At 45.7% G+C, this 27,221-nt stretch overlaps 1 protein-coding gene across 1 annotated transcript in view; it reads left to right on the top strand.

The window, feature by feature from the left end:
• grin2ab (glutamate receptor, ionotropic, N-methyl D-aspartate 2A, b) overlaps positions 1-27,221 on the top strand; it is a 93,786-nt gene that overhangs the window by 46,931 nt on the left and 19,634 nt on the right. Inside the window, exons 5-10 of the mRNA XM_076035009.1 lie at positions 14,659-14,825; positions 14,926-15,060; positions 15,172-15,271; positions 16,649-16,854; positions 20,650-20,764; positions 21,597-21,799. Of these exons, the coding sequence (XP_075891124.1) occupies positions 14,659-14,825; positions 14,926-15,060; positions 15,172-15,271; positions 16,649-16,854; positions 20,650-20,764; positions 21,597-21,799 (926 nt within the window). The remainder of the gene's footprint in view (positions 1-14,658; positions 14,826-14,925; positions 15,061-15,171; positions 15,272-16,648; positions 16,855-20,649; positions 20,765-21,596; positions 21,800-27,221) is intronic.

Below are 27,221 nucleotides of genomic sequence, written 5' to 3'. Positions count from 1 at the left end.
CACACACACACACACACACACACACACACGGACACACACATGTGTCTGCGTGCATTCAACCATGCAGGGCATCGGTTCCTGTCTGTTATCAGCGTGGTGGAGGCAAACACATTGGGAGTTCAGGCATGTGCTGTATGTGTGTGTTTGTGTGTGTGTGTGTGTGTGTTCGAGAGCGTGCTCGGGAGAGATGAATCTGCTCCCATCTGTACACTGACCATTGATTTGCCATGGTAACTGTCGATGGAAACTGTTGCGTGAACAAAAGTGACAAAAACAAGCGGCTGTTTGGCTGAAAGGCCTGGAAAGATGCGATGGAGATTGGTTGTGGTGGTGACGGTGGTGGGGGTGATGGTAGTGGTGATAGTGGTGCTGGTCCTGGTGGTGATGGCAGTGGTGATGATGGTGGTGGTGGTAGTGATGGTGTTGGTGGTAGTGATGGTGGTGGTAGTGATGGTGGTGGTAGTGACGGTGGTGGTAGTGATGGTGGTGGTAGTGGTGATGATGGTGGTGGTGATGGTTGTGGTGGTGGTGGTAGTGGTGGTGGTAGTGATGGTGGAGATGGTGGTGGTGGTGGTAGTGATGGTGGAGATGGTGGTGGTAGTGATGGTGGTGGTGGTAGTAGTGATGTTGGTGATGGTTGTGATGGTGGTGGTGATGGTGGTGGTGGTAGTGATGGTGGTGATGGTGGTGGTGGTGGTAGTGATGGTGGTGATGGCGGTGGCGGTGATGATGGTGGTGGTGGTGGTGGCGGTGATGATGGTGGTGGTAGTGATGGTGGTGATGGTGATGGTGATGGTGGTGGTGGTAATAGTGATGGTGGTAGTGATGGTGGTGGCGGTGGCGGTGATGATGGTGGTGGTGGTGGTAGTGATGGTGGAGATGGTGGTGGTGGTGGTAGTGATGGTGGAGATGGTGGTGGTAGTGATGGTGGTGGTGGTAGTAGTGATGGTGGTAGTGATGGTGGAGATGGTGGTGGTAGTGATGGTGGTGGTGGTAGTAGTGATGGTGGTAGTGATGGTGGAGATGGTGGTGGTGGTGGTAGTGATGGTGGTGGTGGTGGTGGTAGTGATGGTGGAGATGGTGGTGGTAGTGATGGTGGTGGTGATAGTGGTGATGGTGGTCATTTTGGCGGTAGTGATGGTGGAGATGGTGGTGGTGGTGGTAGTGATGGTGATGATGGCAGTGGTGGTGATGGCGGTGGCGGTGATGATGATGGTGGTGGTAGTGATGGTGGAGATGGTGGTGGTAGTGATGGTGGTGGTGGTAGTAGTGATGGTGGAGATGGTGGTGGTGGTGGTGGTGGTGATAGTGGTGATGGTGGTAATTTTGGCGGTGGTGATGATGGCAGTGGTGGTGATGGCGGTGGCGGTGATGATGATGGTGGTGGTAGTGATGGTGGAGATGGTGGTGGTAGTGATGGTGGAGATGGTGGTGGTAGTGATGGTGGAGATGGTGGTGGTGGTGGCGGTGGTGATGTACAAACACCAGTGGTGATGCTAACTGAAAGGGAAATATTCCATGGGAACCGACTCGGCAGCTGAGCGGATTAGAGACGCTGCAACCTGTTGCTGGTTAAAATAAACGTGGCAACAAGATTTTTCTGTGTGTGCGTATTAGTGAAAACCAGAGCGGGTGCATAAAAAGTGTTGCGGTAGTGGGGGTGTTTTTTTTCTTTCTTTTTGGGTATAAAAAGGGCTTACACAGACCTGAGTAAGGCTTATATATAATGAATGAATCCCCCCCTTCAGCTAGCGGTTTTTTTCTTCCCTCTGCAGAATTAGTGATTTATTTAACCTCCTCCCCCTCTCACAGAAAACACAATCAGCGAGCAAACCCTGCCCCCTCCTCCGCGCCGGCTGATGTGCCCTTTTGGAACGGCGTGGTCGTGGTGTCAACTTTACTATGTTGTATTTTGTGACACCCACGCACACACACGTCCCCGGTCGCCATCGGTTCGCTTAGGAAACATCCGGCGTATGTAAATTCCAACCAACGCGCGTTTAAAGGCCGGCATTTTAATGTCCAGCAGGGCCCGCAGCTTTTCTTCTAAAAGCGGAAAGACAACACGGCGGAGGAGCGCATAATTAATAATGCTCCCCGGCGCGTTGCCACTCCAGCCACACACCCGCCACGTCCTTTTGTTGGACGACGCAGGAACAAGCGCCCCTGACCCTAACCCCGCCCGCCACGTCCTTGTACCTGCGGCGCTTGGCCTGCTCCACTGTTTGTCCGGCAATCAGCGGCGGCGGCGAGTCACCCGGGATGAGCTGACTCACCGCTCGCTGCCATTTTTACACCAAGCCTAAGGTTTCCAAAGTCCAACAGAGTCACCGTCAGTGGGCCGGGAGAGACAGGGAGAGGAAGAAAGAGAGTGGGATTTTTTTTCTTCTCTCTTTTTTTTCCCTTTTTTTCCTAAAGCACTCCAGCTATAAATATTAAACTGGCAATTCTGTGATCTGCCAACGAAGGGCGCCAGAGGAGGGAGGCCGGCCTCGGAGTCTCGCTCCTGTTCCTCGACTCCTCTCAAATCATTCAAAGATTGGGGGGAGTGAGAAAGGTACGGGGCGAGCGACGGGGGCCTCGCCGTGTCATTCATTTTGCCCCCATGCATCCCATGCGGGCTAGAGCAGCTCAACTGGTGGGTTGCGGCCCAAAAGTGGGTCGCGGAGCTGTTTTGACTGGGTCTTGGCTTTGTGGGCAGTTTCCCTTTGCTTTTCTAACTTTTTTATATATATAGAGGAAAACTGTTGGCCATTTATTTTGGTGGACAAACCATTCATTCATTTATCCATCCATCCATCCATCCATCCATCCATCCATTTTCAATACCCGCTTCTTCCTGCATTCAGGCTTGCGGGGGTCTGCCGGAGCCTCTCCCAGCTGTCATAGGGCAAAGGCAGGGTGACACCCTGGACAAGACGAGCCGCATAGAGACAAACAACCGTTCACACTCACACACACACCCATTATATACTGTACGTCATTTTAGGGTTCCCAATTCACCTCACATGCATGTTTTTGTGTGACTGTGGGAGGAAGCCTGAGAACCTGGAGAGAACCCATACAGACACAGGGAGAACATGCAAACTCCACTCACAAGACATTCACTAGACATGATAGAAAATGGGATAGCATTTTTTAATTTTTATAGGATACATTTGAAAGCTGTGGAACAAATTTGGGTTGAGACTTCATTATAAGGAGAAAGAAAATTGTGGGTCCTGAGACTCAACCAGTTAATAACATTAACATTGCTTTCTCTCTGTAGCGCCACAGTTCAAGCTGTTACTTTCCCTCAGATCGCTTCCATGTAGACGCACTGTTTTTTTTTCCTCCCCCTGACGTTGGATGTCAGAGCCAGGACAGGTGCCTCGCTTTTTAACAGAGCAGAGGCCCTTTGAGCACTCTGGTGGATCCAGCTGTAATCTCTCCTAAACAGGTGTTGTGATTAGCCTGTGCCGTGAGCAGCATCCTGACACATGGATGGGCAGGGCCAGCCGTGCACACGACCGGCGGCCACCACTCGGGAGACACATTTCACCACCGCCGTTTGGGGAGCGCAGCTCCTGCGTTATATTCGAGCGTCTTTATCAACGTTTCTTCTGGGGTGGGGGAAAAATTATGCCCGTGTGCGTGTGTGTGTGTATGTATTTATGTATGTATGTAAAATATATATATGTATGTGTATATATGTATACATATATATATATATATATATATATATATACTGTATGTATATACATAAATTAATATCTTGCTCTCCAGTAAAATAATTATGGCACTTATTCACAATAATCTTCTGGATTCCAGGCGCGCTGATGTAGCGCTTTTGATATACACGGGGAAGCTGCGCTGCCGAGTGGAGCTCATGATTTATAGATCCTACTGTGAGAAAAAGCTAAATGCAGGTCTCCTGCGCTTATCGGGTAATTACAGTATCAAACTGATATATTAACCTGATTAGTTGTCTGATGGCAAAGGTTTACGCTGCAGTAAAGGGGGAAAAGCGATGACAGAGCTGGATTTGTGCTGCCAATTAGGGAAAAAATGCTCCTGCTATGAACATCTGCATAAGAAAGTTTTGCTAATTAAATCAGCGCAGTGAGAGGCTCCGCATGCTGCCGTCCCCGAGTTGAAACGTGGCCGTTCTCCGTGGCTTTCATATCGGGATCAGTGAGGATCAGCCCGCAGCTATGTTTCCTTCTTGCCAGTCATTGCCTTGTGCTTGTCATTCCCCTCCCTTGTTTCAACAAATACTATGCCAAATGCAAAATAAACAAATACTTGACTGGTATTTTCTTCTACAAGGAAACAGTCCAAGTGTATCGTTAATGTGGCATAAGTCCTCCGAGCAATTCTCGCACAGTGCAATCACTGCAGCTTCATCTGGCACATTACAAGCAGTGTGACAGAGGATTAATAAATCACTCATCTCATGCTGATGATCTCATAACGCTTTAGTAACTGATCATTTGTTTTCGCCGCACTAAAAATCCCGACCGGAGAGCAAAAGAATCTCAACCGACGCATCAAAAGCAAAGAAATATATTACACGGCTTTGATGGATGGTTGTACTTCCTTCAAGGCAGCAATATGTCTGCAAGCTCTTTTTTTTTAATGGATTTCTGATAGCAAATGTGAGTTTATGACTTCCCGTAGATGATTAAGGTAAACCTGTGCAGGAACAGTGTATTAGTTTCTCATCGCATGGCGGGATCACAGATTCTGAGGCCATTAATGGAAATGGGGGTGAAAGTGGGCCTGGTATTGCTCCTTAATGTTTCCCACAGAAAAGGTTCACGGGTTTGGAAAACTAACAGTGTTAATGGAAAAATGTTTGTCACACCATTTCATACAGAACATACTTGAATTTTAGTTTCAAAATTGGGAATGCAATAAGAGAAACTTAAAACAGTAGCAGAGAAACATCAATTTACCATTCATCAGTGGGGAGGAAGAAAATGGATTTTACTCTGGCCAACGTGCAATTTGATCGGCAACTCATTTGGAGGTTTAAGTGCACTGGCTGTTTGTATAACCCCGCCTACACTCCTAGACAGTTGGGATAGGCAGCAGCACTTCCACAGCCCAAAAGTGCAGGATGAACAGTGGCAGAAAATGGATGGATGGAGTAAAACCCAAAATTCAATTCTCTTCCATTTGCTTCATATCACTTTGGCTGCATTCTGTGGTCAAATAACAGGGAAATCCAGTTTGCCATTCACCGTCCACGTGTCTGGAAGACTGAACAGTAGGCTTTACACAATCACGATTTTTGTGCCGATCACCGATCAGTGAGTTTAAATACACCGATAACCGATCACCGATCCGGTCACGTGAGGAGCAATATTTAAATTACTTGTTTATGTACTTATATACTTATGTGCTTGTTTCCTGAGTATCAATCTTGTCATGCCCCAATCTGACTGAGATATTTGCTTTAGCATCTGTTTCGGCCTTTGCTTTTCTTTTTCTTTCTCCGCGCTGCGTTTCTTGAACTCGACATGCTCCTCCGTGTGTATCTTTTCCAAGTGCCTGATTAAATTTGTCGTGTTGAAATTTTTTCTCTGTCTCTCACTTTGAAAAACTTCCACACCTCCGACATGTTTGTTTGTGTCGCCAATGGACGTTGCTGTCGTGAAGATTCAAAGAAACTTTATTGTCCGTCACATAGCGACAGTACTCAAAACAGGAAGAGGCACGAAGACGAGAAGTTTTTTGAATCATGAATCATTAGCTCTCGGATACAAACAAATAAACACGTTGATGCTGTGGAACTACTTTGGAGTAAATGAGACAGATTAGAAAAGTTTCAACACGACCGTGACGTCATTGATCGGGTCGGTGATTTATGACACGACGCACGATCACGAACATTTCAAAAAATGCCAAATATCGGCCGATCCGATATAGCCGATATGATCGGTGTAAAGCCAATGAACAGCAAGTTTGACTTGAAACAGTGAATGCGTAACATCGTGCTGTTTGCTAAAATCCACTCTTCAAACACGATGGTCTGTATAAAATAAGGCACAGTTGAAGGATGTCAACACTGTGTGCTCGTTATGTTGTGAAAACTCACATGATCTCATCACTCATATGCAAACTATCCCTTTAATCAATTCAATAAAAATCGTTAAAAAAAAAATGTCAAGGTGAGAGCTCACTTTAGCATTCTTTTAGGCCTCCTAGTTAACGCATTCCCTAACATAGAAACCATTCTGACCGTGCATTAACCCTAATTTAAGCCTGAGTCTGTACGCATGTATGCACTATGCATGTATAAATGATTGCGGTCCCATTTGCGGTAAAACTCCTGAGGAAAAAAGACAGAGTTCCACACAGGAGCCACACAGAGCGAGGGCTTGCTCACGAGTAAATACGCGAACGCACTATTTCAACTTTGCTCGGGGAAGAGTGTTCTTTTGGGGGGGTTTTTGGAAGGGAGGGAATGTTGTAGTGTCAGGAGAGGAGGAGTGCGAAGCCCTCTAACACTCTGAGGTTGTCCTAATGCTGTGCACTTTGTCAGCCTGTGACCGCGCTGATGTCCATTACATGCTTGTGTGAGTCAGCGGTTAGACCGAACATTCCGCTCGCCCCGGCGCTAGGCTATGCTAGCTCTGGGGCTCTGCGCTGCGCTAAATGGTATTCTGTGTTTGCCTGGGGAGAGCTAGGCTGTTAAATACTACAGTAGACCTAAGCATTGGGACACACCTCATGTTAAATACTGAAGTAGGCTTTGTTTAGCGTCGGGAGCCGCCGACTGCGAGCCAAAGGACGCGTTTCTTGTCGATCCTGGGAAATGTATGAAGTCGATGTCGGGGTAGTGGATGTGTGCTTTGGGACGTGTCTTTGTGTTCAGAAACAGAAGAGTTCTCAGCGCTTGAGGGACCGTGGCTTGTTAGCCATTGAGGGACCTGCCTTTACATTCTGTTAGCGTCAAGAGAATTTTTAATGTTGTCTCTGCCTCGGAGGTTGTTGACTGTAAAGCTGGCCCAGTTCAAGGCTCTAAACAATGAGGCTCAGCTTCGCGCTCATAGAAGTCTTTATTTGTTAACCGCGACATCATTCAAACACAGATCAACCTATGCACGTTTGCGTAGGATTGGTTTTTGTTGAGATGGTGCTGTGGCATTGTTGGTCCCTCCTAGTTCCTTTGTGAGGGCTCATTCCAGGTGCATCCTTTTACTTCTGGTCTGTTGACAACACAGCTTCCGCTCCTTGGCTACCCCAGGTGTTTGTAAGTGGCTTTCCTAAGCTAATTCTTTGTTAGCGGATGGATTTAGAGCAGTGTTTGTTGGCTAGAGGGTTCCTAGAACATCTGCTGCGCGTTTGCTAAGAACCTTATTGCAGCAGAAACGTGTTCTGTCTACCGTGTGCAGCTTTTCAGTACAGTTTGTAATGTTTCACAGTCCCTTGTACACGTCAAACACCTGGTATCCGAACTGGCCATACCCACAGCGTTGAACTGCTTGTATCCAGTTACATGTTTAGCTTAACATGGTCTGTATTTCTCTGGGTTTTTAATTTGAATTTTTTATGCCTTGGAGACATTCAGTCAGACAGTCAGCTAAGTTAACCATCTGTGCTAATCTTTATTTTAAGACATGTATCAAACAAAATAGTGCATATTTTACTCTGACTGCTACCACTACTACTACTACAACCACGATATCACAATGTGACACAGTGTTTGAATAAAACTAAATGCCAACCATTCTGACTGTGTGATCCTTTGTGGACTTAATTGTTTTGTTTGCCCCAAACAACAGTGTAATTACTATTGAATTGTAGCGAGCTTAAAATTTTCCAAAACACACGCAAGAGAACGATGAGATGAGATTAAAAGTTTAGAGTTTTGTCTTTTAATGTCCTTGTATTTCATTCTGACAGGACATATCTTTTAATTGCTGAGGGGATAACTTGCTCTCAAAGGTGCTCAGCAAATGGTAGCAATTATATTTTCTACACTAAATCTATTTTGTCTGTATCTCAATCAGAGGAGACTTGAAACTTGGCAGTTTAGTTCAATTGTCAGCAGGGCAATCTTAAAGGGACAATATAACCAAGTTCACTCTTTCACCCAATGGCCTCTACATACATTAAGGGCTGTAGTGACATTTTATAAACCACATTGTTGCTCTGTAGTGTCACAGTGTGTTCCGTTTAACACTTTTGGTAGCCAAGTAAGTCAAAAAGAAAAACAGTGCCTCCATAATGTTTGTGGGGTGTTAAGTTTCCAGAGAATTTGTCCTAATCAGATATTTCAACAGCATGTTGTTAGCTAAAGTATCCAAAATAGTCGTAAACCAGTCTAGTTTAGGTCAGGTTTGACCTACGTCTTAGATGCTTGGGTGATAGTGCACTTTTTGTGTGAAGATGTTTTGTTTTTTGAAATGTTGGAGTCCAGTTGGTTTTCTACTTTTCAGTGCACACTATTTACATTGACCTATTGATTGTTTAAACCATTGTTTAATCCTACCCATTTTTTCTAAACATGAACTTTCTTTTTATTATCGACTTTGCATTTAGATTCTTATCTGCTGACACTTAGACACCTGAAAGTCCATACGGCGACATAAAATGATTTTCTGACCATATCAGCACAACCGGCATTCACACATTGATGGGGAGTAACTAGGTCAAAGATCAATCTTCGGTCAACATTTACATTTTAATGTGAAGAGGAGCATTCCAGATGTGTTTAAATGTTTATAACTGACCACTGACTTGATGCCATCTGAAAAAAAAAAACAGCTTTTGTGTCACATGATTTAAATGCAAGGATATTTCACCAAGCTGATTTGTTTGCACTTTTTCTCAGACCTGAAAACCGAGAATGTACTTAGCAGCATCTGGGCCGTTACTTTGTCAGGCCAACCTAATGCAGCTGCAGCCTCCTAACTGACCTACTGGATTAAAAATTAATATAACACATTGCTGGTCTCATCATTATCGTCCTCTTTACATCCTCCATCCCCTCCTTTTGTGCCGGTCCTTGTCATGCTCTCGGCTTGTCTCTCTGTGAGCGTCCTCAAGCTTTTCGTCCTTAATTTTTTTGTCCATCAACCCTTTCTTCACTTGTAGAAACAACTCTCTTCCTCTTCCTCCTCCTCCTCCTCCTCCTCCTCCACCCCCACCACCCCCTGCCGAGGCCTCATGACCGCCGCTTCGAGAACTGTGTCAGCTCATCTCTCGCCACCGTGGATTTGCGTAGCGCTCTGCGCGAGTTCATATTTTCTTCACTTGACTGCGGCGAACAAAAATTAAATTTGACGCAAGAACATGTGTGTCCATGTGTGTGAGGGGGAGGAATGAAGAGTGACTGTCTTGGTTTTGGTTGTGTATTATTTATCAGCGCTCTGGCTCATGAGTAAAGATGTATTTGGAGGGACCTTTGCGCACGCACAGCTGTGTGAGTGTGTGTGTGTGTGTGTGTGTGTGTGTGTGTGTGTGTGTGTGTGTTTGTGTGCGCGCGTGCACGTGCGCCGCTGTGAAGGCGCACATGAAGTTCACTGTATTTGTATAATTGATGCGGGATGTCATCAGTAAATCTCTAGGTATGTGAGTTATAATGTGGAAATGCATTTTATGCGGTGTGTGCGTGCGCGCCTGCATTATTCATGTGCCAGCTTCTTGGTGGACTTGTGCGATTTGATGAGAAGATGCAGGTTTGTGTCAATGTCTCTTTTAATCCTTTATAATTCAGGATGCCACCCACGGCTATCGTCTTAGCCTCTCAACCCTCACTCTTTCCAAACGATGTTCTCGTCGCTCTGTCTTCGCTTAGCGCCACCGCCACCTGCCCTCTCCCACATAGGGCGCAAAGGTCTTTAAAATTTAGATGGCAGCGACAGGTGTAAATATTAAACACAGTGAAAGCGTGTAATGAACATGTTGAATTACCTCCGCGGTAACCCCGGCTGCGTCATTGACTGAAATAACAAGCGGAGAGCGGAGATGTGCCGCTACCTCCTGAAGTCCTGCGCCGCTGATGTCTTTCCAAGTCGCGGTCTACGTCGGGCCAATCGCGCGGTAGAGCCGTGCATTGATTTCTACATCTGTCATAGGCATGAGCAGGACTCGGAGTGGCAAGTAACAGCCTAGAAGCAAATGATCTGAAAAGGCAAAAGACAACTGTAAATTTCAGGAATCACTCTGAAGGAAAATGTTCTTCTAAGAGGCCCTTAGGGCTCTTCTTCTTCTTCTTCTTCGTTGTCTTATAACTAATGTTTTTAATTCTTTTAATCAAAAATTATAAACACTGAACTTATGTATGGCACAGGTTATAACAAAACAAACAGGAGAGTGTGGCAACTTCTAAATTGTATTGTTGAAGAAGTGAAAATGGCTGTCTACATTTCCAGACAAATTAAAATAGAAGGGGTTTTAGGTACTTACGCAACATCAGTGTGGCGCCTCAACAGAATTAAGTTGGAATTTGTTTTGTTTTTTAATTCATCAAAGACCTTGTGAGCTTCTCAGAAATCTGTTGCCACAAAAGCATTTTGTGTGCTGTGTTAAACAATGATGTGTTTTTTTTCCTCTGAATCATTGAAGGATTGAATGTTTCTTTTGGGCTTTTTTTTGTTTGTTGTTCCCTTCCTCGAGTGGTTGCCACAGCCAATCATCTGCCTCCATCTATCTCCATACCCTACATCCTCTTCCTATCACACCAACTGACTTCACTACACCCATGAATGTCTTCCTCCAGACCTCCTGCCTGCCATTTCCAACTTCCCTCTCCAGATGCACTCATGATCCCTCCTCTGTACACGTCCAAAACATTTCAGTTGGATGTTTTTCTCCCAAACATCCAGAACATTCACTGCCCCCCTGATGTCCTCATTCCTGATCCTGACCATCCTGGTCACTCCCTAAGAGGAGCTCAACATTTTTAATCTTGGCCCCCTGCAATGTGTCATAACACTGAGGGGACGTTATTACCCACCAAGGGGGAACTGTTTACTTATGTCAAAGGGATTTTCCCCTCAAATCCCCTCATCCCCTTAACAAACACAGTCCTTCTTAGCTGATATGAAATTTTTAAATCGCAACCCTAGTTGTCAAAACCGTTCCACACACTATCCTTTGCCATAGGTGTTGTAACAAGTGTGACCAGGTCTTTTAACATGGAACTGGCCCTCAGGAAGTTTGAAATCACACATATAACCCATGTCCCCATTAAACTGTGCATATCAAGCCATACCAAGTGTACCCGGTCACCTGCATGCTCATGTTGCTCCCTAAATGTAGGCTTCCTATCACTCCTTCCTCGCCCCGGCGCAGACCGACTGCTACCTGACTGGGTGTTTGTATCTGCGAGGCTAACCTTCCCTTTGGTAGCAGCTTTATCTGAACACTACAGCCTGCCGAGTGGTCATTACTGGTTCCGCTCCTCTGCCTCCAGTGTAGTGTCCTTGAAATTCGCCACAGCCTAAATGGAGGGTCAGATAGACAAGACACTTCTAACTACCGCTGGCCACTCAGGTTCGTGCTTAAAAAACTGGGCCGCTGGACCATCCAGATGCTCCTTCATTACCACATGTCAGCGATAATTTGATCAGCGCAGTGCCAAAGAAAAATAACGCTGACCACATAGGCTCTGCTTTTTTGTTGTCTTTAATAATAGAATGCCAAATGAGGCGATCGTGTGTGGGCTTGATTTGCAGGTGAGTGCCAGTTGTGCACTTGTGCACTGGTTGTGCGAGGGTGTGAGTGGGCGTTTGTGTGTGTGTGCGCGTGCGTTCGTGTGTGTGTGTGCATGTGCGGGTCTCTCTGATGGTGTGCTGGTGCTATCTGGGCAAATCTGTTGCCACACACAGGGAGATTTTTCTCTTTTTTCTTCTCTCAACCTGAGTAACGTTTAAAGCCAAACACACACACACACACCTACAGCTGACACGCACGCGCACCATGCAAGCACAGCTCGAGAGAGAGGGAGAGAGAGAGAGAGAGAGAGAGAGAGAGAGAGAGAGAGAGGGAGAGAGAGAGAGAGGGAGAGAGAGAGAAAGATGGAAAGTGAGATAGATCTTTTTGAAGTACAATTCCATCCTCTCTCCTTCCCACTATCCTGCCTTTATTTGCAGCGGTGGTGGAGGGGAGTGAAATCTCTGCAGAGCTCGCTTCATGTACGCCACGGCCAGAAGTGAAAGATTTTTTTTTAATCTCTCTCTTTTTTTTTTTTTTGTTAAACGGGACGAATTGCACGCTCGCATGCATGCACCCACACCCACACACGCACACTTGAAGACTGAAGTGGGAGCGGGGAGACGGGAGCTGACAGCTGATTCTCCATGTGTGTTTACGACGTCTTTGATGTTCACTGTGTCACGTTCTTTGATGCCCTCTGTGTACTGCGGGTGTCTGATCGAGTGGTGAAAAAAAAAAGACCTTGTGGGGGAGGTGGTTGGGTGCGTGTGTGTGCGTGCGTCTCTTTCTACCTTCGCTCCCCCCGCTGCCCCTCCTCTCTCCCGCAGCAGGTGTCTCAATCTCACTCACGGGCCTGGAGTATTTTTTTTTTCTCCCCCCACCGCACCTCCCCCACCCGCCCTTTATTTTTTTGGTGCGTGGCAAGTGTTGCCGTCTATTTGTTGGATCCCCGTGGGGGAAAAAAACCCCACCCGGCTCACAAGTTATACAAACACACATTCTGCAATCATTAGCAACTTATTTCACACTCTCTTTGGGCTTCAGCCTCTGTAGGAGCTGCTTTGGGTTCTGTGTGTGACGCTCACTTCTACCTCTTACTGTCACTGACCCCCTTTTTTTTCCCGTTCACGCCATTCTGAACAGTGTGGTAAAATATATAAACCTCCAGTTTTAAATTGTATTTCAAATGCTGACGACATTAGCATACCATTTGCATTTGTACGTATTTTTGGCACAGCGGGAAAAAAGAAAAAAAATGTTCAGCATTCGTTGGATGTGTGTGCGCTTTGTGCTTGTGTTTCATTTTGCGCCGTTCAGAAGCAGCAAAAGTGTAGCAGCGTCTTTGGCTGAGTTAGCGCTGGAGAGTGCGGCGCCGCCGTCCTCTGAGGGCTGCAGTGAATCAAACCTGTGAGTTATGAGGCAGTTGTCTCCCACCGTTCAGCCCCCCTCCCGCGCTGCCAGCGTGTTGTCTCACTTGTCGAGTGATTCCAGCCCTCTTCCTATTTTTTTTCTTCCTTTTTCTCTCATCTTATTTTTTTTACACATTGCAAGATGATCTTTCGCCGGATTCCCACGACTAGAAAATCAGAAACAGCTCAATTATTCGAAAGTCGAGCTGCAGCAATGGCACCTAGTGCAATGACATCACGCACATGTAGAGTTTGTTGTTTGAATCAAAATGCAACTTTTGAATTTCGGGTGCACTCAACAGCCACTGTTGAAATGTAATGAACTCTACAACACCAAAATAGTGTGGAAAAAAACACCGTGGATACAATTAAATTTCAAGTACAGTGAGGATAAACAGAAATAAGTCCAAGGTGGAGAAGCTGTGCAACGGTGAGGCCATGTGGTAATCCCCGAGCTTTACAGCAAACCCTGCCGTGACTGCAGATTTGTTTCGGGGCGTCTCAGGGCAGCGTCTTCCACATCTTTTTCTCAATAAAAAACTTTCTCCATTACTCAAAAGTCCACCGCCATTGCAGAACAAGACACAACTGAACAAAGTGACAAGGTGACAGAGCTCTTGTCCGTCTCTCATATCAATCAGCCGACATCCCAACCTGGAAGGGAAACGCATGCCATGAAGTACAGCCAATTCCTCATTTTGATTTTGACTGGCAACAGAAACACGTTGGCTTTCATCAGTAACGTAATAAATATTCCTCCATAAATTGAATGTGAAGTCATTTTTAGTCTGTCTCATCAGCTCGCAGTGGGATTGAGGCCACCCCAATTTAAAAATCGTAAATATTAAACATGTTCAGCATTTATGATCAGAAATGCTCTGATGTGAGGGGGAGCGGGGGGTGGGGGAGCAGAGCGTGCACTCTGTGGGTTGTCATATGAGACAGGAAGTGGGTTGACTGAAGACAGGAGCTCCACAAACACGCAACATAAACACACACAGTGAAGACACTTTGTTTGTTTACTGAAAAGTCGCCTTAGGTGGGAATCACCCCCCTCGTAAGAAGTGTTTACCAGTTTGTTTGATTTTGCCAGACTGTTTTAGCATGTCACACACAAAAAGATGATGCTGTACCGCGCAGAGGCACATAAAAAAATGTCAGCCTTAGTAAGACAGTGTGTCCTGAAGTCGTTGCTCAATGATTCAGATACAGGCCTCATCCACCTTCTTCTTCGTTGGTTTATCTGAGGACGAGAGCAGTCGCCCTAAATACGACAGGCTTTGTCAGGCTGGCTGGATGCCAGGCTTCCTTAGAAATATTGCTGTGCAAGATGGGAGCGAGACCCTTGATATATGTATATTCTTATAGATTAATAAGAACCGTTCTATGGGTAGAAAAACCAAATTACTTTTATTGTACTGCAAGTATACACTTTTTTCAGTGTATTTGTGGGCAGTATATTAATATAAAAATCATAAATCAGGGCAAAAATCGCACACTCGACCTTTGAGGAGTAAATAACTAAAACGCTGGACACAACCTTTGTCCTTGAATCCAGCTGATCTGAAACCGATTGGCTGTCTCTGTGTCCGTGCAGGATGAGAAGTCCACGTTCTTCCAGTTTGGCGCGGCCCTGCAGCAGGAAGCTCTGCTGATGCTGGCCATCATGGAGGAGTACGACTGGCACGTCTTCTCTATCGTCACTTCCAAGTTCCCCGGGTACCAGAGCTTTATCAGCACCCTGAGGGTGACCGTGGATCACAGGTAGTAAAGGAACACACCCGCTTGCTCATCCTTAACCTTTACTTCCAGAAGGTGACAAGATTAAAACGGCCGAGTGTTATTTAATGGTGTTTTCCTACAGCTTTGTGCGCTGGGACATGCAGAGTGTGGTGACTCTGGATGCTGTAGATGGTGACCCCAACTCTAAATCACACATTGCCCTCAAGAGGATCCAGAGCCCGGTGATACTGCTCTACTGTTCCAAGGATGAGGCCGTGTGAGTGCTCGGCTCTTCTGTTTTCGTTTTCCCTCTTCTGTCGCTCTGCCGCACACTTTGAAATCCCAGCAGTAAATCTTCATCAACCGCCCCGACTTCTCTCCTCAACAGCTACATACTGGAGGAAGCTCGGTCCTTGGGCTTGATAGGAGCGGGATACATCTGGATTGTGTCCAGTCTCACCACCGGCAACCCGGACTTTACCCCCGAGGTAGGCAGACTCATCCTGCAACAGAAGGAGACGCAGTTTGAAGCCCTGCAACTAAATCTGTGGTGCACTGCTCATTAAATACAACTGGGGGGCTGGAATCTAGAATTTTGTTTTCAGTCTTTGTTGGAGCTTTTTTTGGAAAGGCCAAAAAAACAAGATGAGGTCTCAGATAGTGGAACAAACAGTAGCAAACGAGATGGCGGTGGCGATATTGACCTCGCCTGACACCATTCTGTGTTGAAATTGGTTTTAACATCAGCTCATGATCTTATAAGATGCTTTATGGTATTTGTTAGTTTTATAATGTATTTATAACAGATAATTATTATCTCTTATTCTTCTTGACTTGTAATATTTCAAATTGTACCGATTATTGTCTCAGCTGCTTACAACTGCCTAATAACATAGATGTTAAATCCAAATATTTGGATAAATGTATGGTTTTGTTTGAGCTGTTTGATATAAAACCTTAATGTTTCTTCGTTCATCATGACTGAAATCATTAACTAAACGAGCATTTTACTGCATTGCTTTTTTTGTCCCACCAAAAAGCTTCCTTTTTTTTTTTTTTTTTCCTAATTTAATTTCAGATTTATTATCGTACTTCCTTTTTATATTAAGAGCAGCAGGATATTTTTTATTCTTATAGTGCTTCAATCTTTATATATCCGTAATTAACTGTATAACTGTAAAGCACAAATTGGCCCCCCACTGAAGAATATGCTCACCTTTTCTTTAAAAGCCTCTGGAATGTTTCCTCTCCTTCCTTCATCGATCACTCTCTCTACTATCTCATAGATTCCATTTGCCATCTTCTCCTGTTGTTTTTGCAAAAACAAAACGCCTGACTCCTCAGTAAAAATGAATGACTAGCAGCTCAACAACCCCCCCCTCTCCCCCTCCCCACACACACACACACACACACACACACACACACACACACACACACACACACCCCACCCCCCTCCATCCCCTGATGTTTTCTCTGCCTGGTTTGTGGAGATAAACCTGGTGACTTATTTAACTTCTCAATCATGCGTTGTGGTGACACCTTCAAGTCGCTGGCGAAAACCCCCTGAATCCGGCAGCGGATTACATAGGCTGCTGGACATGATGGTCTTCTCATACCCATTTAGTAGCAAGATGGAAATTATTTCCTGAAGGCTCGCAGAACCAATAAATCATCTGGTCCACGACTTAAACTCACACACACGCGCACGCGCACGCACACGCACACACACGCACACACACACACACACACACACACACACACACACACACAGACCAAATTTGAAAGAAGTAGATATATGCGACCAAATTGAATCACTGGCAGTGAATTTGCCGACGCTCACGTCTCCCCCTCTCCCTCTTTCTCAGATGTTCCCCATGGGCATGATCTCCGTGTCCTACGACGACTGGGAGTACCCGCTGGACACGCGGGTGCGCGACGGCGTGGGCATCATATCTTCGGCGGCCACCGCCATGCTGCGGGAGAAGGGGGAGGTGCCCGAGGCTCAGAGCAGCTGCTACAGCACCGCATCAGACAGGAGCCCAGGGAAGCTCCCACCCAGTGCCCTGCGCAGGTGTGTGTGTGTGTGTGTGTGTGAGAGCGAGCCCGCCTGTGTGTGTGTGTGTGTGTTTGAATAGATCAAGGTCTCGGCACTTGCATAACTCAAGTCTTTGGAGCTGTTTTATATAACACTTTTTTTTTTTTTTTTAACGTGCTAATAAGGGGTGGCTGTGAGGGAAAAAGCCGGGACGACGGCAGCGCTAAACACGCGTCGCGCGGCCGCTCGTCACCGTCACGTGAGTCGGGGGAGACAAGGAAGCCGACTTCAGACCTCGCCGTCGATGCCGATCTGCACTCGCTGGGTTTTTTTCTTTTCTTTTTTCCCTGCGTGCCGTCTCGTCATCGCGTATTTACTGTCATTAAGTCGGTGATTAAAGCGGCATTTGTTTGCTTTGTTTTCCACTTGAGAGGTGTCTCTGTGGATGCCGCGGATTGTATGTACAAGGAGGTGCACGTGTTTCTCTGTGTACATCCATATACAGTGTGTGCATACCACCGTGTGCGTGTGTGTATTTGCCCTCCTGCGAGGCCCGCGTAACGAGTTGTCTGTCAGCGTCTTCAAACAGGAAGTTGAGGACAAATTGGCTCAAAGCGACACGCGAGCACATCGGCGGCAAAAGTTCTTAATTGCTCGGAGGAGGAGAAGAAGCAGAAGAAGAAGCAGAAGGAGAAGGAGAAGAAGAAAAAGCAGCAGCAGAAGAAGAAGAAGAAGCTGAAGTTGGCACTTCTCCCGTCTCTCTCTTTCTGTGTGTGATCCCGTGATTATCCCACGGACGCGCTGCGTGACGCGGCCCATAAAAAAAAGAAAAAGGAAAGGACAGAAAAGATGATTAAGTCGGTGTCTCATGTGAATCTGAAAGGCTGCGCAGCTCTTCTGCGTATCAGCGTTGACATATGAGTCGGCTCATTAGAATGAGAGCCACTGTGTGCTTTTCCCCCATCATTTCTTTATTATCTCATTTTTCTCTCTTATTAGCACGTTACTGTGCATATCTGCGTGTGTGTGTGTGTGTGTGTGTGGGCTCCACTTGACAGGTCGATCCAATAAAACTTAAAACGTCAGCAGCAAGCAGCTTAAACCTTTCGCAGGAACCACCGCCCTCTCTCTCTCTCTCTCTCTCTCTCTCTCTCTCAGCGTTGGAGCTCCCTCATTTGTTTCGCCAACTTATTAGGGGAAATTTGCATATTTGTCAAAACAAACAGGCTTGATATTTATTTATTTTTTTTGGTGGTGGTGGTGGTGGTGGTGGTAATAAACTGACAGGTCGGGTTCTCCCTCCACGAATCGTGGGGTGTCGAGGCTGCAATCAGAATTCCGCATACATTAGTCTAGATACAATCTTGCCGCAGTGTGCCTATAAACAGCAGTGGGGGAGGGTGGGGGTACGTGGGGAGGTTATAATCTGGCAGTTTAGAAGAGACCTGCTGGACCCACCAGCCCACCCCCACCCCCACCCCCGCCACTACCCCCGCCCCGTCGTTCCCGCCCGACAGCCACTAACGTCTCAGACGGCGGCCAGCAACAAATGGGCAGGTTTTCCTTTTGTGGGGGATTTGTCCTCGCGGTAAGTCTCTGAAAGGTTATCCTATTTGTTGGAAGCACTGTAGCATGCAAACCCCTAAGCAGTCGTTTTTTTTTATTCATTTATTTATTTATTTATTTTTGTTTTTGTTTTTTTGTTTTTCCAGAAAAGATGCTTCCCGCAATAATACAGAGTTTGGGGTAGAGCTCCCTTTCTTTTATTCATACTTTGGGAGCGCGCACACAGTGGCCTGATATTTCCAAAATAGAAAAGATGCTCCGCACTCACACAAGCAGAGTCACATATTGAATATGTCATTTGTGAAAGCAGGGTTGTTTTTTTTTTTTCCTTGCCTTGTTTCTGAAAAGTGGCTGACGCTGCTATTAAAATTTCCAGCAGACGTCTTTTGATATCTTTTGAAGACTGTCTTAATGCAACCGTACATTTTGTTTTGTTTACATCACAGGGGATCTCGGGGTGGCATGAATATACATCTGAATCTGAAAATATATCTGAACGTTTGATGGCACCGCGTTCCTGCCTCACATGCCTTAAACACACAGCGGAGCGTCGGCCCCTCTGATGAAATCCTTACCCCTGCGCAACAAAAAAAAAAAAAAATGCTAACTAGCTAACCTGGAACAGGAGGAGACAGCAGCTTCCCAGAATAGACCGCAACAGTGTTTCCGCTATATGTATTCAGCTGTGGCAATGCACTGTGACAAGGGCATCACCTGCTGCACCGCAATGATTTTTAACACCCAAAAGAGTGACTCGACGTGTCACTTAGAGTCGAAAGCAAGGTAATGTAGGATGACAAAGGCTGGTTCAGAAATGTAGCAGGAAACTGTCTCTCATGTGCAGTGCTGCACGTTCAGGGGGAGGATTTTTTGTTGTTTTTTTGTGATGACAGATTTCTAGTAGTTGTTTTTTTTCCCTTTTCCTTCTAGTTACTCTGCGAGTTCTGTCAGGTCGTGGGAAGAGGAACAAACCTGTTTGCTTGTTTTGTAAAAACAAATGATTAATGCACCCCTGGCTAACACGCTTGCTCATCAAGAGTCTTTGAAAGTGTGCGGCTTAAAAGCTAACCTTCATATGAGAGGTAAAAAAAAATCGGACTTGTTCCAATTGGACTGCGATGATGATGCTTTTTACCTGCGAGGGGCAGGTTAACAGTTTTCCGACTGCTCCCTTTGTGCAGCTTGACTTTCTGTTGCAACATTTGAGGTTATAACGTGAATTTTTCATAGCCCTGTGTCCCTGTCTGTCTCACACAAAAACGAGGAGTGTGTTTGGCTGTTTTGCTTTGCTTTTAAACTTTTTCTTCTCTTTTTTTTTTCGATGGAACTAAATCCAGAAATCCATTAAAAACCTAAATAAGTCCTTTGATGATAAGACCGAAAACGATTAAAAAGTAATTCCTTGTGAATTTTAAACCGACAAATTCTGAACTCTCAGGGAGATTTAAAACAATCTTAATTAAGACTGTAAGATTCATTTTATTTAATACAATTTCATTTCATCAGATTGTACTTTAGCCCAGCATCAAGTCTCCTAAACTCTGTTTGACACTGTGTCATGACGAAATGTGGAGCTTTTCTATTAAAAAGCCACGACGAGCCAAGGTGTTGGAGTGGATGTGTTGTCGCCGCCACTGTTCCTCCTGCATTTGTCTTTGCGCTAAACGTCCTCGGACATCAATGTTGTTTTAGCCACCGCCCCACCCTCCTCAGTGGGACTCTATGCCATTTCCCCCCCAAGTCTTAAACTCCGAGACTGTCCTCGGCTTCTAAAAAATCCTTTACAGAAGCGAGTGTATTTTTAATCCCTTATCAGCGTGGATACTGCTCCATTTACTCCTCGCCCTGCCGGGCGTGGAAACGCTCCGGCGGAAGGCTGGGTGTGCGCGAGCGTGTGCAGGGGCGCTGGCAGCGGTGAGTAAGAGAGTGAGGGTTCAGCCATGTTGCACCAGTGACTTGTCTCTCAGGCGTGGATCTGCGCAGAAATCAATGCGGAATGTTGATGGGAGAGATATGTGGCCTCTGACTCCTTCCCCTCCCACACACACACAAACAACATGCATACGCAATCGCACTCGTGCACCGTGTGAGCGCGGCATTGATTTGAAGAGGATATACTCTCGCAGTGATTACACGGTTCTTAACTCCTTGTCTTGCCATTTTCAAACGTATCCGCTGCCCGGCTCGCTGGCCCTCGAACAGAAGCCCGAGAGGCTCGAGTGACGGCTTCCAACTCTCTCCTCCTCCCCTTCCTGTGTGATTCAGACACATGATGCACGTATGGAACGATGGGAGGGACCTGTCTTTCACTCCAGATGGCTACCAGGCCAACCCCAAGCTGGTCGTCATCGTCCTCAACAGTGAACGGAAGTGGGAGAAGGTAACAAAATAAATTTCATTAAACCTCAAGCAGTGTTGGTGGGGCTGAGCCCGTGACCTGAGATGGTGCTTGGTTGAACATTAAACAATTGTCATTAAAACAATTTGAACATTCAGGAACAAAGGAGAATGCTCTTTGAGAAGGGCGAGAAGCCCATTCAAGTTTTGCAGTGTTTCTCTGGGAATTTTGAGTGTGTCAATTGTCAAGGTACCCTGAACAGAAATATTTATTAAAACAAACAAACAAACAAAAAAAGTAAAGATTTCCAAATCCAATTATAGACTTGATCATTACGGTCTTGGCTGTGTCATCCAAGAGTTTTTCAAGTTGATCTTTAAAAATTATTTGGATTTTTGCTCCATTGTGGTGAAATTACCTGAAAATGTTCCTGTGAAATTTCCTGTTGAAGGAATAGTCTAGGCACCGTAGTATGAGATGTAGATTTGGATCAGACGGACATGTGGGTTTTGTTCCCATGTCTCTATGACGTTTGTACTGGCCATTAGGGCCATTCTCGCCTGGGCAATTTTTGTCTCTTTTTGCACACCATGAAGGGCCTCGAGTTTTCATTTTTGTTTTTTAGAACATTTTTCACAAGTCTTGACTCGCTTGCCAAATTTGTTGAGATTTGGAGTCCGTTAAGGGGGTCAGAACGAGGTTGAAACAGTTTGGTTACAAAAACAATGAGTCTTCCGCCCTTGTGCAAGACTTTCGTCGGGCTCAGCCCCAATAAAGAAAAGTGGCATTGGTGTTTTTTGTAAAGGGGAAGTCGAAAAACGCCTCGGCGAAGATCCCTGATCACTATTTGCATGTGTGTTGGGGTCACTTGCAGATGGGCCGCTGGGAGAACGGAACCCTGTCGTTGATGTTCCCGGTGTGGCCCAGGTACAACTCGTACGGGGACGAGGACGCCGACGAGAACCACCTGTCTATCGTCACGCTGGAGGAGAAGCCGTTTGTCATTGTCGACAATGTGGACATCCTGACCGGCACGTGCATGAGGAACTCCGTGCCATGCCGCAAGCACGTCAAGAAGTAAGGAGGAACCTCTGCTTGTAAAACCCTTTATTAGACCAGCCTCTTTAGCCCTGCCTGTGTTATACTTCAACATCTCGGTTTGATTGAAGAGGTGCTGAGCCTCTTCTTACACAAGACATTAAGTCCTTCCCGCTGGAGAGCCAGGGACTGGAATCACACCTCTCCCAGCAGTCTGTCTCAGCTCAAGACAATGCTTCAGTCGTCAGTCAGGTGCCCTTCGCTTGCCCGCCTCTGTTCTGCAAGGATGTACACCGGAGCCCACTCGTCTTTTTACTTTATATAATAATGACTCATCATCTTTCGTGTTCACCAGCTCTTTAAACCCAAACGTACGTGGCTGCTAATGTATGCGCACAGTAAAGCTGAAACAAAACTTCACACCATACTCGACAACTCAGTTGCCATGAGGAAATCATTCCAGCTTATCCTGCCTTTTTATCACAAAGGACACCATCTAGGTAGTATATATCAGTCTTTACTTATGAGTGCTAATGGAAGCAGCCCATACATACATTGTATTGTTTTACTATTCTGTTTGAAAGCGCAAATTCTGGCCCAACTTTTTTTTTCTTTTGCCTGTGACTCGAGCGCATACTGGCAAAGCAGTTGTCATTCGATTCCGACTCTGTCAGCATTAATGATTAATTGCGCTGTGTTGCTGTCAGCTCCCTAATAACAATCTGTCGGTGTACTCCGGCTTCGCTACCAGTGTAATCGCTTGTACGTCCTGTTGTCTCTGTCCCCGCTGCTCCGTTAATGCGCTGCGATTTGCGCGTTGTTATAGATTAAATCAACGTGTTTGCTTTGTTCGAGGACATTTGCGCTGGCTAATTAGCGCAAGGCTACCTACTGTCGTCATGCGTAATGAGCCCTGTCTACGAGCGTTAGCGCGCTAATCTTATTTTTTGGGCCTACATTCTGGTTGGCTGCTTTAATAGTACATTTTACTTGCATGAGTACCTGGACAATTTAAAAACGTGGGCGTCACTGTTGGCAGGAGATGGAAAAAGTCTGTAAACCGACTGTAAAGCTGAATTATTACTAAATATCGGTCGCACCTGCAAACAGGAAGTGATATTCTATAATTAGTGGATGCTGTCACTCGAACTTCTTCACCTCATCTGCAGTATCCCTCGTTTGGTTGTGTTCGGACTCCCCGTCCAGACAGTTGGTCGTGCCCCGCCGCTAACCTCCCCCGCATCCCACAGGTAGCCCCGCCCCTCCTCCCAACACGGCCGTCCCCTCTCTCCTCCGCTGGCTGCTGCCGGCCGCTTGCATCAAATTTTAAATTCTGGTGCTGGCGCTCAGTGCTCCTAGGGGAGTTACGCTTGCATGTGTGCGGTTCTCCTGTGTATTTGCAGCCGGCAGCCTTGTGCTTTGTGCTCGCCTGCAGTCGGGCCACTGGCCTGATGGCAGGCGGCTTAGTGCTCCCCGCCTCCCCCCCTTTCCTCCCCCACGTTGCCGCTTACCTCGCTGTGACTCCTGGTTTTGCTCCCTCACTGTAAAATGTCCTTTTTGGTTTGAAGTTGGACAGAAAAGCTTAGCAAAAAGCAAATTTTAATTGGAAAAAAATGTTTTCCCACTTGATTGTTACTCACATACGCAGGTGTCCTTCCTCTGCACCTGCTGCTTTAAAGCTGACACTGTTTTTTCGACTTTTTTTTAAAACTTTTCCCCCTCCTCTGCTTATAAATTCAATATAATTACCTCAGGGATTGTCAAGATATTTTGTAATGTGTCGTCGGTATTGTTAAGTGTGGCCTAGAGTTTCTTTGAAAAATAGTTTTTGACGTTCCTAAATTATGGCCTTGGCGACGTTGAAAGAAATGGATCCCCCTGTGCACTTTAAATATAATGAGTTTGCTAAAGGTCAGGGAGGAAAATATAATTTTACACTATTCCTTGCCTAAATTAATAGAGATTCTGTTCCATGACTCCCCCCCTGGACCGCTGCAATAAAAGCATTCATCCTAATGAATTATTTTGCCTTACTTTACCCTCTCCGAGTTGCTGCTTTCACATGAAGGGTGTAGAATAATTTCGGGTCCGCGATACAGTTTCCTCCACATAATCAACGACATTACATTTATAGTGGAGCAATCAGGATAAGATTAAAAAGTGGACTTTGGGCTCTAATTCAAGTGGTTTAACGGAGCCATTTAGGAATTACAGCCTCCCTCTCGCACACAGTCTCATTTTCAGAGGATTAAAACTAATTGGATAAACGGAAGTCATTTTAAAAATTTTAAATTCATTTAAAGATTGTTTTCCATGTACGGCCTTGCAAGTCATTCAGAGTTCTCGCGCTCAAAGTGTCGCACCTTTAGTTGCAAGTCTTCCCTCCTTCTGTTTTATCTTTGCTGGGAAGGCTATCGATCGAAACCCTCACGCTGCGGCAGCATCACTCAGATTTCAACTCTGAAACCCAGTTCATCCATCAACTTAAGTAACCAACTTCCTTTGAGGGTGAGGAGAGAGGAGCTATGGGAGAGGTTAAGCACTGCCTCCACTTTACAGATGCCTTCGACTGCCTCTTTGCCGGATGGATACGCGAGATAAATAGTTGACTTCAGGTGATTGACCAAAACCACTGATCAATAGGAGTTTATTTTTCATGGATCACTTTCGCAGCTCTTTGGAGCAGAAAATAAATCTCTGTAAACATCACTTTGTAGAGATTTATTTCACAGTGCGGCAGTTCTTCCACCATCAATACACACCCGAGACAAGATTCCACCAGCAGCATCGTTTGATGAGAATGATAATGCGTCGGGATTGCAAGTCTCTTTCGTTATTCGTTGTTTTGCGTCTGTGCTCGTCACTTGAGCTCATGATTGAGTCGAGCTACGTGGTTGTTTTACACGCCCAGCGACGCTGAGCTGCAGTAGTTGTAGCAGAAGCAGTAGTAGTCGTTAAAATAGTAGTTCAAACAGGCCATTTAAATGCCAACCTACCAATTTGTAGTAGCGTTTTTTTTGGGGGAAAGGAATCTTTTGCACTGGACTGACGTCTGCGTCTGTTATTATTAAAACTGATTTGATCGTGTGGATGATCGGTTCTTTCACTTGCACTTATTTGGGTCTGATATTAGGAGCTCCACTGAAAAGAATTTATTTTAAGCCCTGTGAATGTGAGGGATTATGTAACAACAGCTGTAACTTCCAATAAGATTATTGCCCTATTTCTGATTCAGAGTTAAGGGTCCCCTCTGGTTGGTTGCCTTTTCTCTCCCTTTGCTTTATATTGAGAAAAAAACTTGGCAAACTTTTGTGGCTGTCCAAAAATGACCTCAAAGCGTGCGGCATTAAAAGTTTTTTTTCCCCGCAACTCTCGCTTGTCAAAGATACAATACAACGGACTCGTCATTTTCAAAAGGGGAACTTGAGAGGCGTTTTTATCCCAGTTGAAACACTTTACAGGACTTAAGTACTTTCTGAAGTGTCAGTTTTAATACATTGGCATATCGGTTTGCGCTCCAATTACCTTCTGCTTACAGACGCTTGGCAGCTTTTGTTGTGACTGAAAATGTGCACAATGTATCTATCAGCGCACATCTCTTTGGACTTTGTAAACATTAATTACACGTCCTGTTGGCACAACATCCGGATCTGTTTGCTTGATTGCCTGGCTAGCGCACAGTCCAAGTCTGCTCGGTGCGCTCAGCTTTTGACTGACTGCATTATTGCCTTGCTTTTGCAAAAAAAAAAAAGTCCAATTCAATTACACCATAAAATATATGTATATATATATATACATATATATATATATATACATATATATATATATATTGTCAGGGAAGAGATTCACGGCCCGTGAAAAGCCATTTCTGTCGATGCACTCAAGATTCACCAACTCCAACTTCAAACAAAGTGAAGCGTGTGACATTCTTTTGTGTGAGCTGGACCCGGGGAGACAGACAGACAGACAGACAGACAGACAGACAGACAGGAAATGCGACAGCGGCGAGCGCTGATCCATGCAGTCATTAAAACGCGCCGCTGCGGGCAGTCAGATGACGCGGCGCACGGAAAGTTTAACTTGTGACCCCATTCCGTAACCTTTGTCCCGAGCCTGAGTGGTCACAGGCCAAGACGACTTGTTTCTTCCAGGCTGCCATTTACGATACATTACCCGTCCGCCGTGTCCGGCCAAGCGTGAGTCCGTACAGGCGTCCGCACGTCCAACCATCCGGAAGTGCCTCGTCCGTCCGCACGGTGGCTGATTTATCTTTGTTTGTTGTGGTCGACGTGAGATCCACATCAAACAAAACACGCCGGCCGGGGCCAATCCGGGGGAGTCGTTCGTTGTCGCCACATGTTTATTTTTGTGCGTTGGTTTTGCGTCGCAACATAAGGGAGCGGAGGGAGGAGCGGGCGGGGGGGGTGCTCAGCTGGGAAAAGCCGATGTACTCATATGTGTGTGTTAGAACACCTGGGGCACAGAGTGTACATGTGAAAACTCGTGTGTATGTTGTTATATTGACACCCCCTCCTCAACCCCCCTCCCCCCCGCCCGCCCCCATTAACACACACATTGCACTGTAGGCTAAAGGCACAGCTGACTGTTGTTCCAACTTCATTTAAAGGCCCCGTTTATGTAAGAAAAGGGACCTTTAGGAAGGAAGCATGTACACGTTTTTAGTCATATAAAGCAGAAGGCCTTTATTAATCCCACATTGGGGAAATTTGCATAATTACAGCAACAAAATGCAGTTGAAAGAGAAGGAAAGTATATTAATTAAAAAGAAATAAAGAAATAATAAAAATACAATAAAGTATTGATAGAGTAAGAAAGGAAAACACAAGATATTTACATTTATGAACAGTTGGATAATTTACAGTTATCCGCATAATGTTGACCTGTAAATAAGTGTTCTTTAATTGTCTAATATAGTCACTAAAAAAGAATAGCTTAGATTAACTGAGTTCATACTGTGTTCTGTGAAGTTGTGTACCTTAATTTTTTTGTGGCTGACCACCCCCCTCCCCTCCCCATCCCCCCAACCCCTTGCACTTGAACAAACTTGTGTGTGATTAACAATATACTGTACAAGGTGCTTTCTTACCATTAGATGCTGCCAAATCCCGCACACCAGACCTTTAAATCAACCCAGTGACGGTTCAGTTCTCCTGACAGTTGTGCTTTTTTGTCTTACTGCGCACAAATCCTGCCTCTCTTTGTGAGCGTTCCTCCGAATGGGAAATAGCCGCAATCGCAAGTGAAAAGGTCACGGGTGCGCTACCATCCGTTGGCTGCCACAGCGGACCAAGAGGCCCCACGTGGAAACCGAAATAAAGTTTTTCATGCAAAATACTTTTGAAAAGTGCCGCTCGGGTTTAATAGATTATGAGAATCATTTGATCTGAACAATCGGGCTCAGTTGGGCGCGCCGGCGGGCCCTCGGGGGATGGCTGTCAGA

This window comes from Nelusetta ayraudi, unplaced genomic scaffold, assembly GCF_046127955.1.
Source record: "Nelusetta ayraudi isolate G7.1 ecotype Tasmania unplaced genomic scaffold, CSIRO-AGI_Nayr_v1 ptg000004l, whole genome shotgun sequence".
Lineage (NCBI taxonomy): Eukaryota > Metazoa > Chordata > Actinopteri > Tetraodontiformes > Monacanthidae > Nelusetta > Nelusetta ayraudi.
This window is presented reverse-complemented; position numbering and strand designations above follow the sequence as displayed.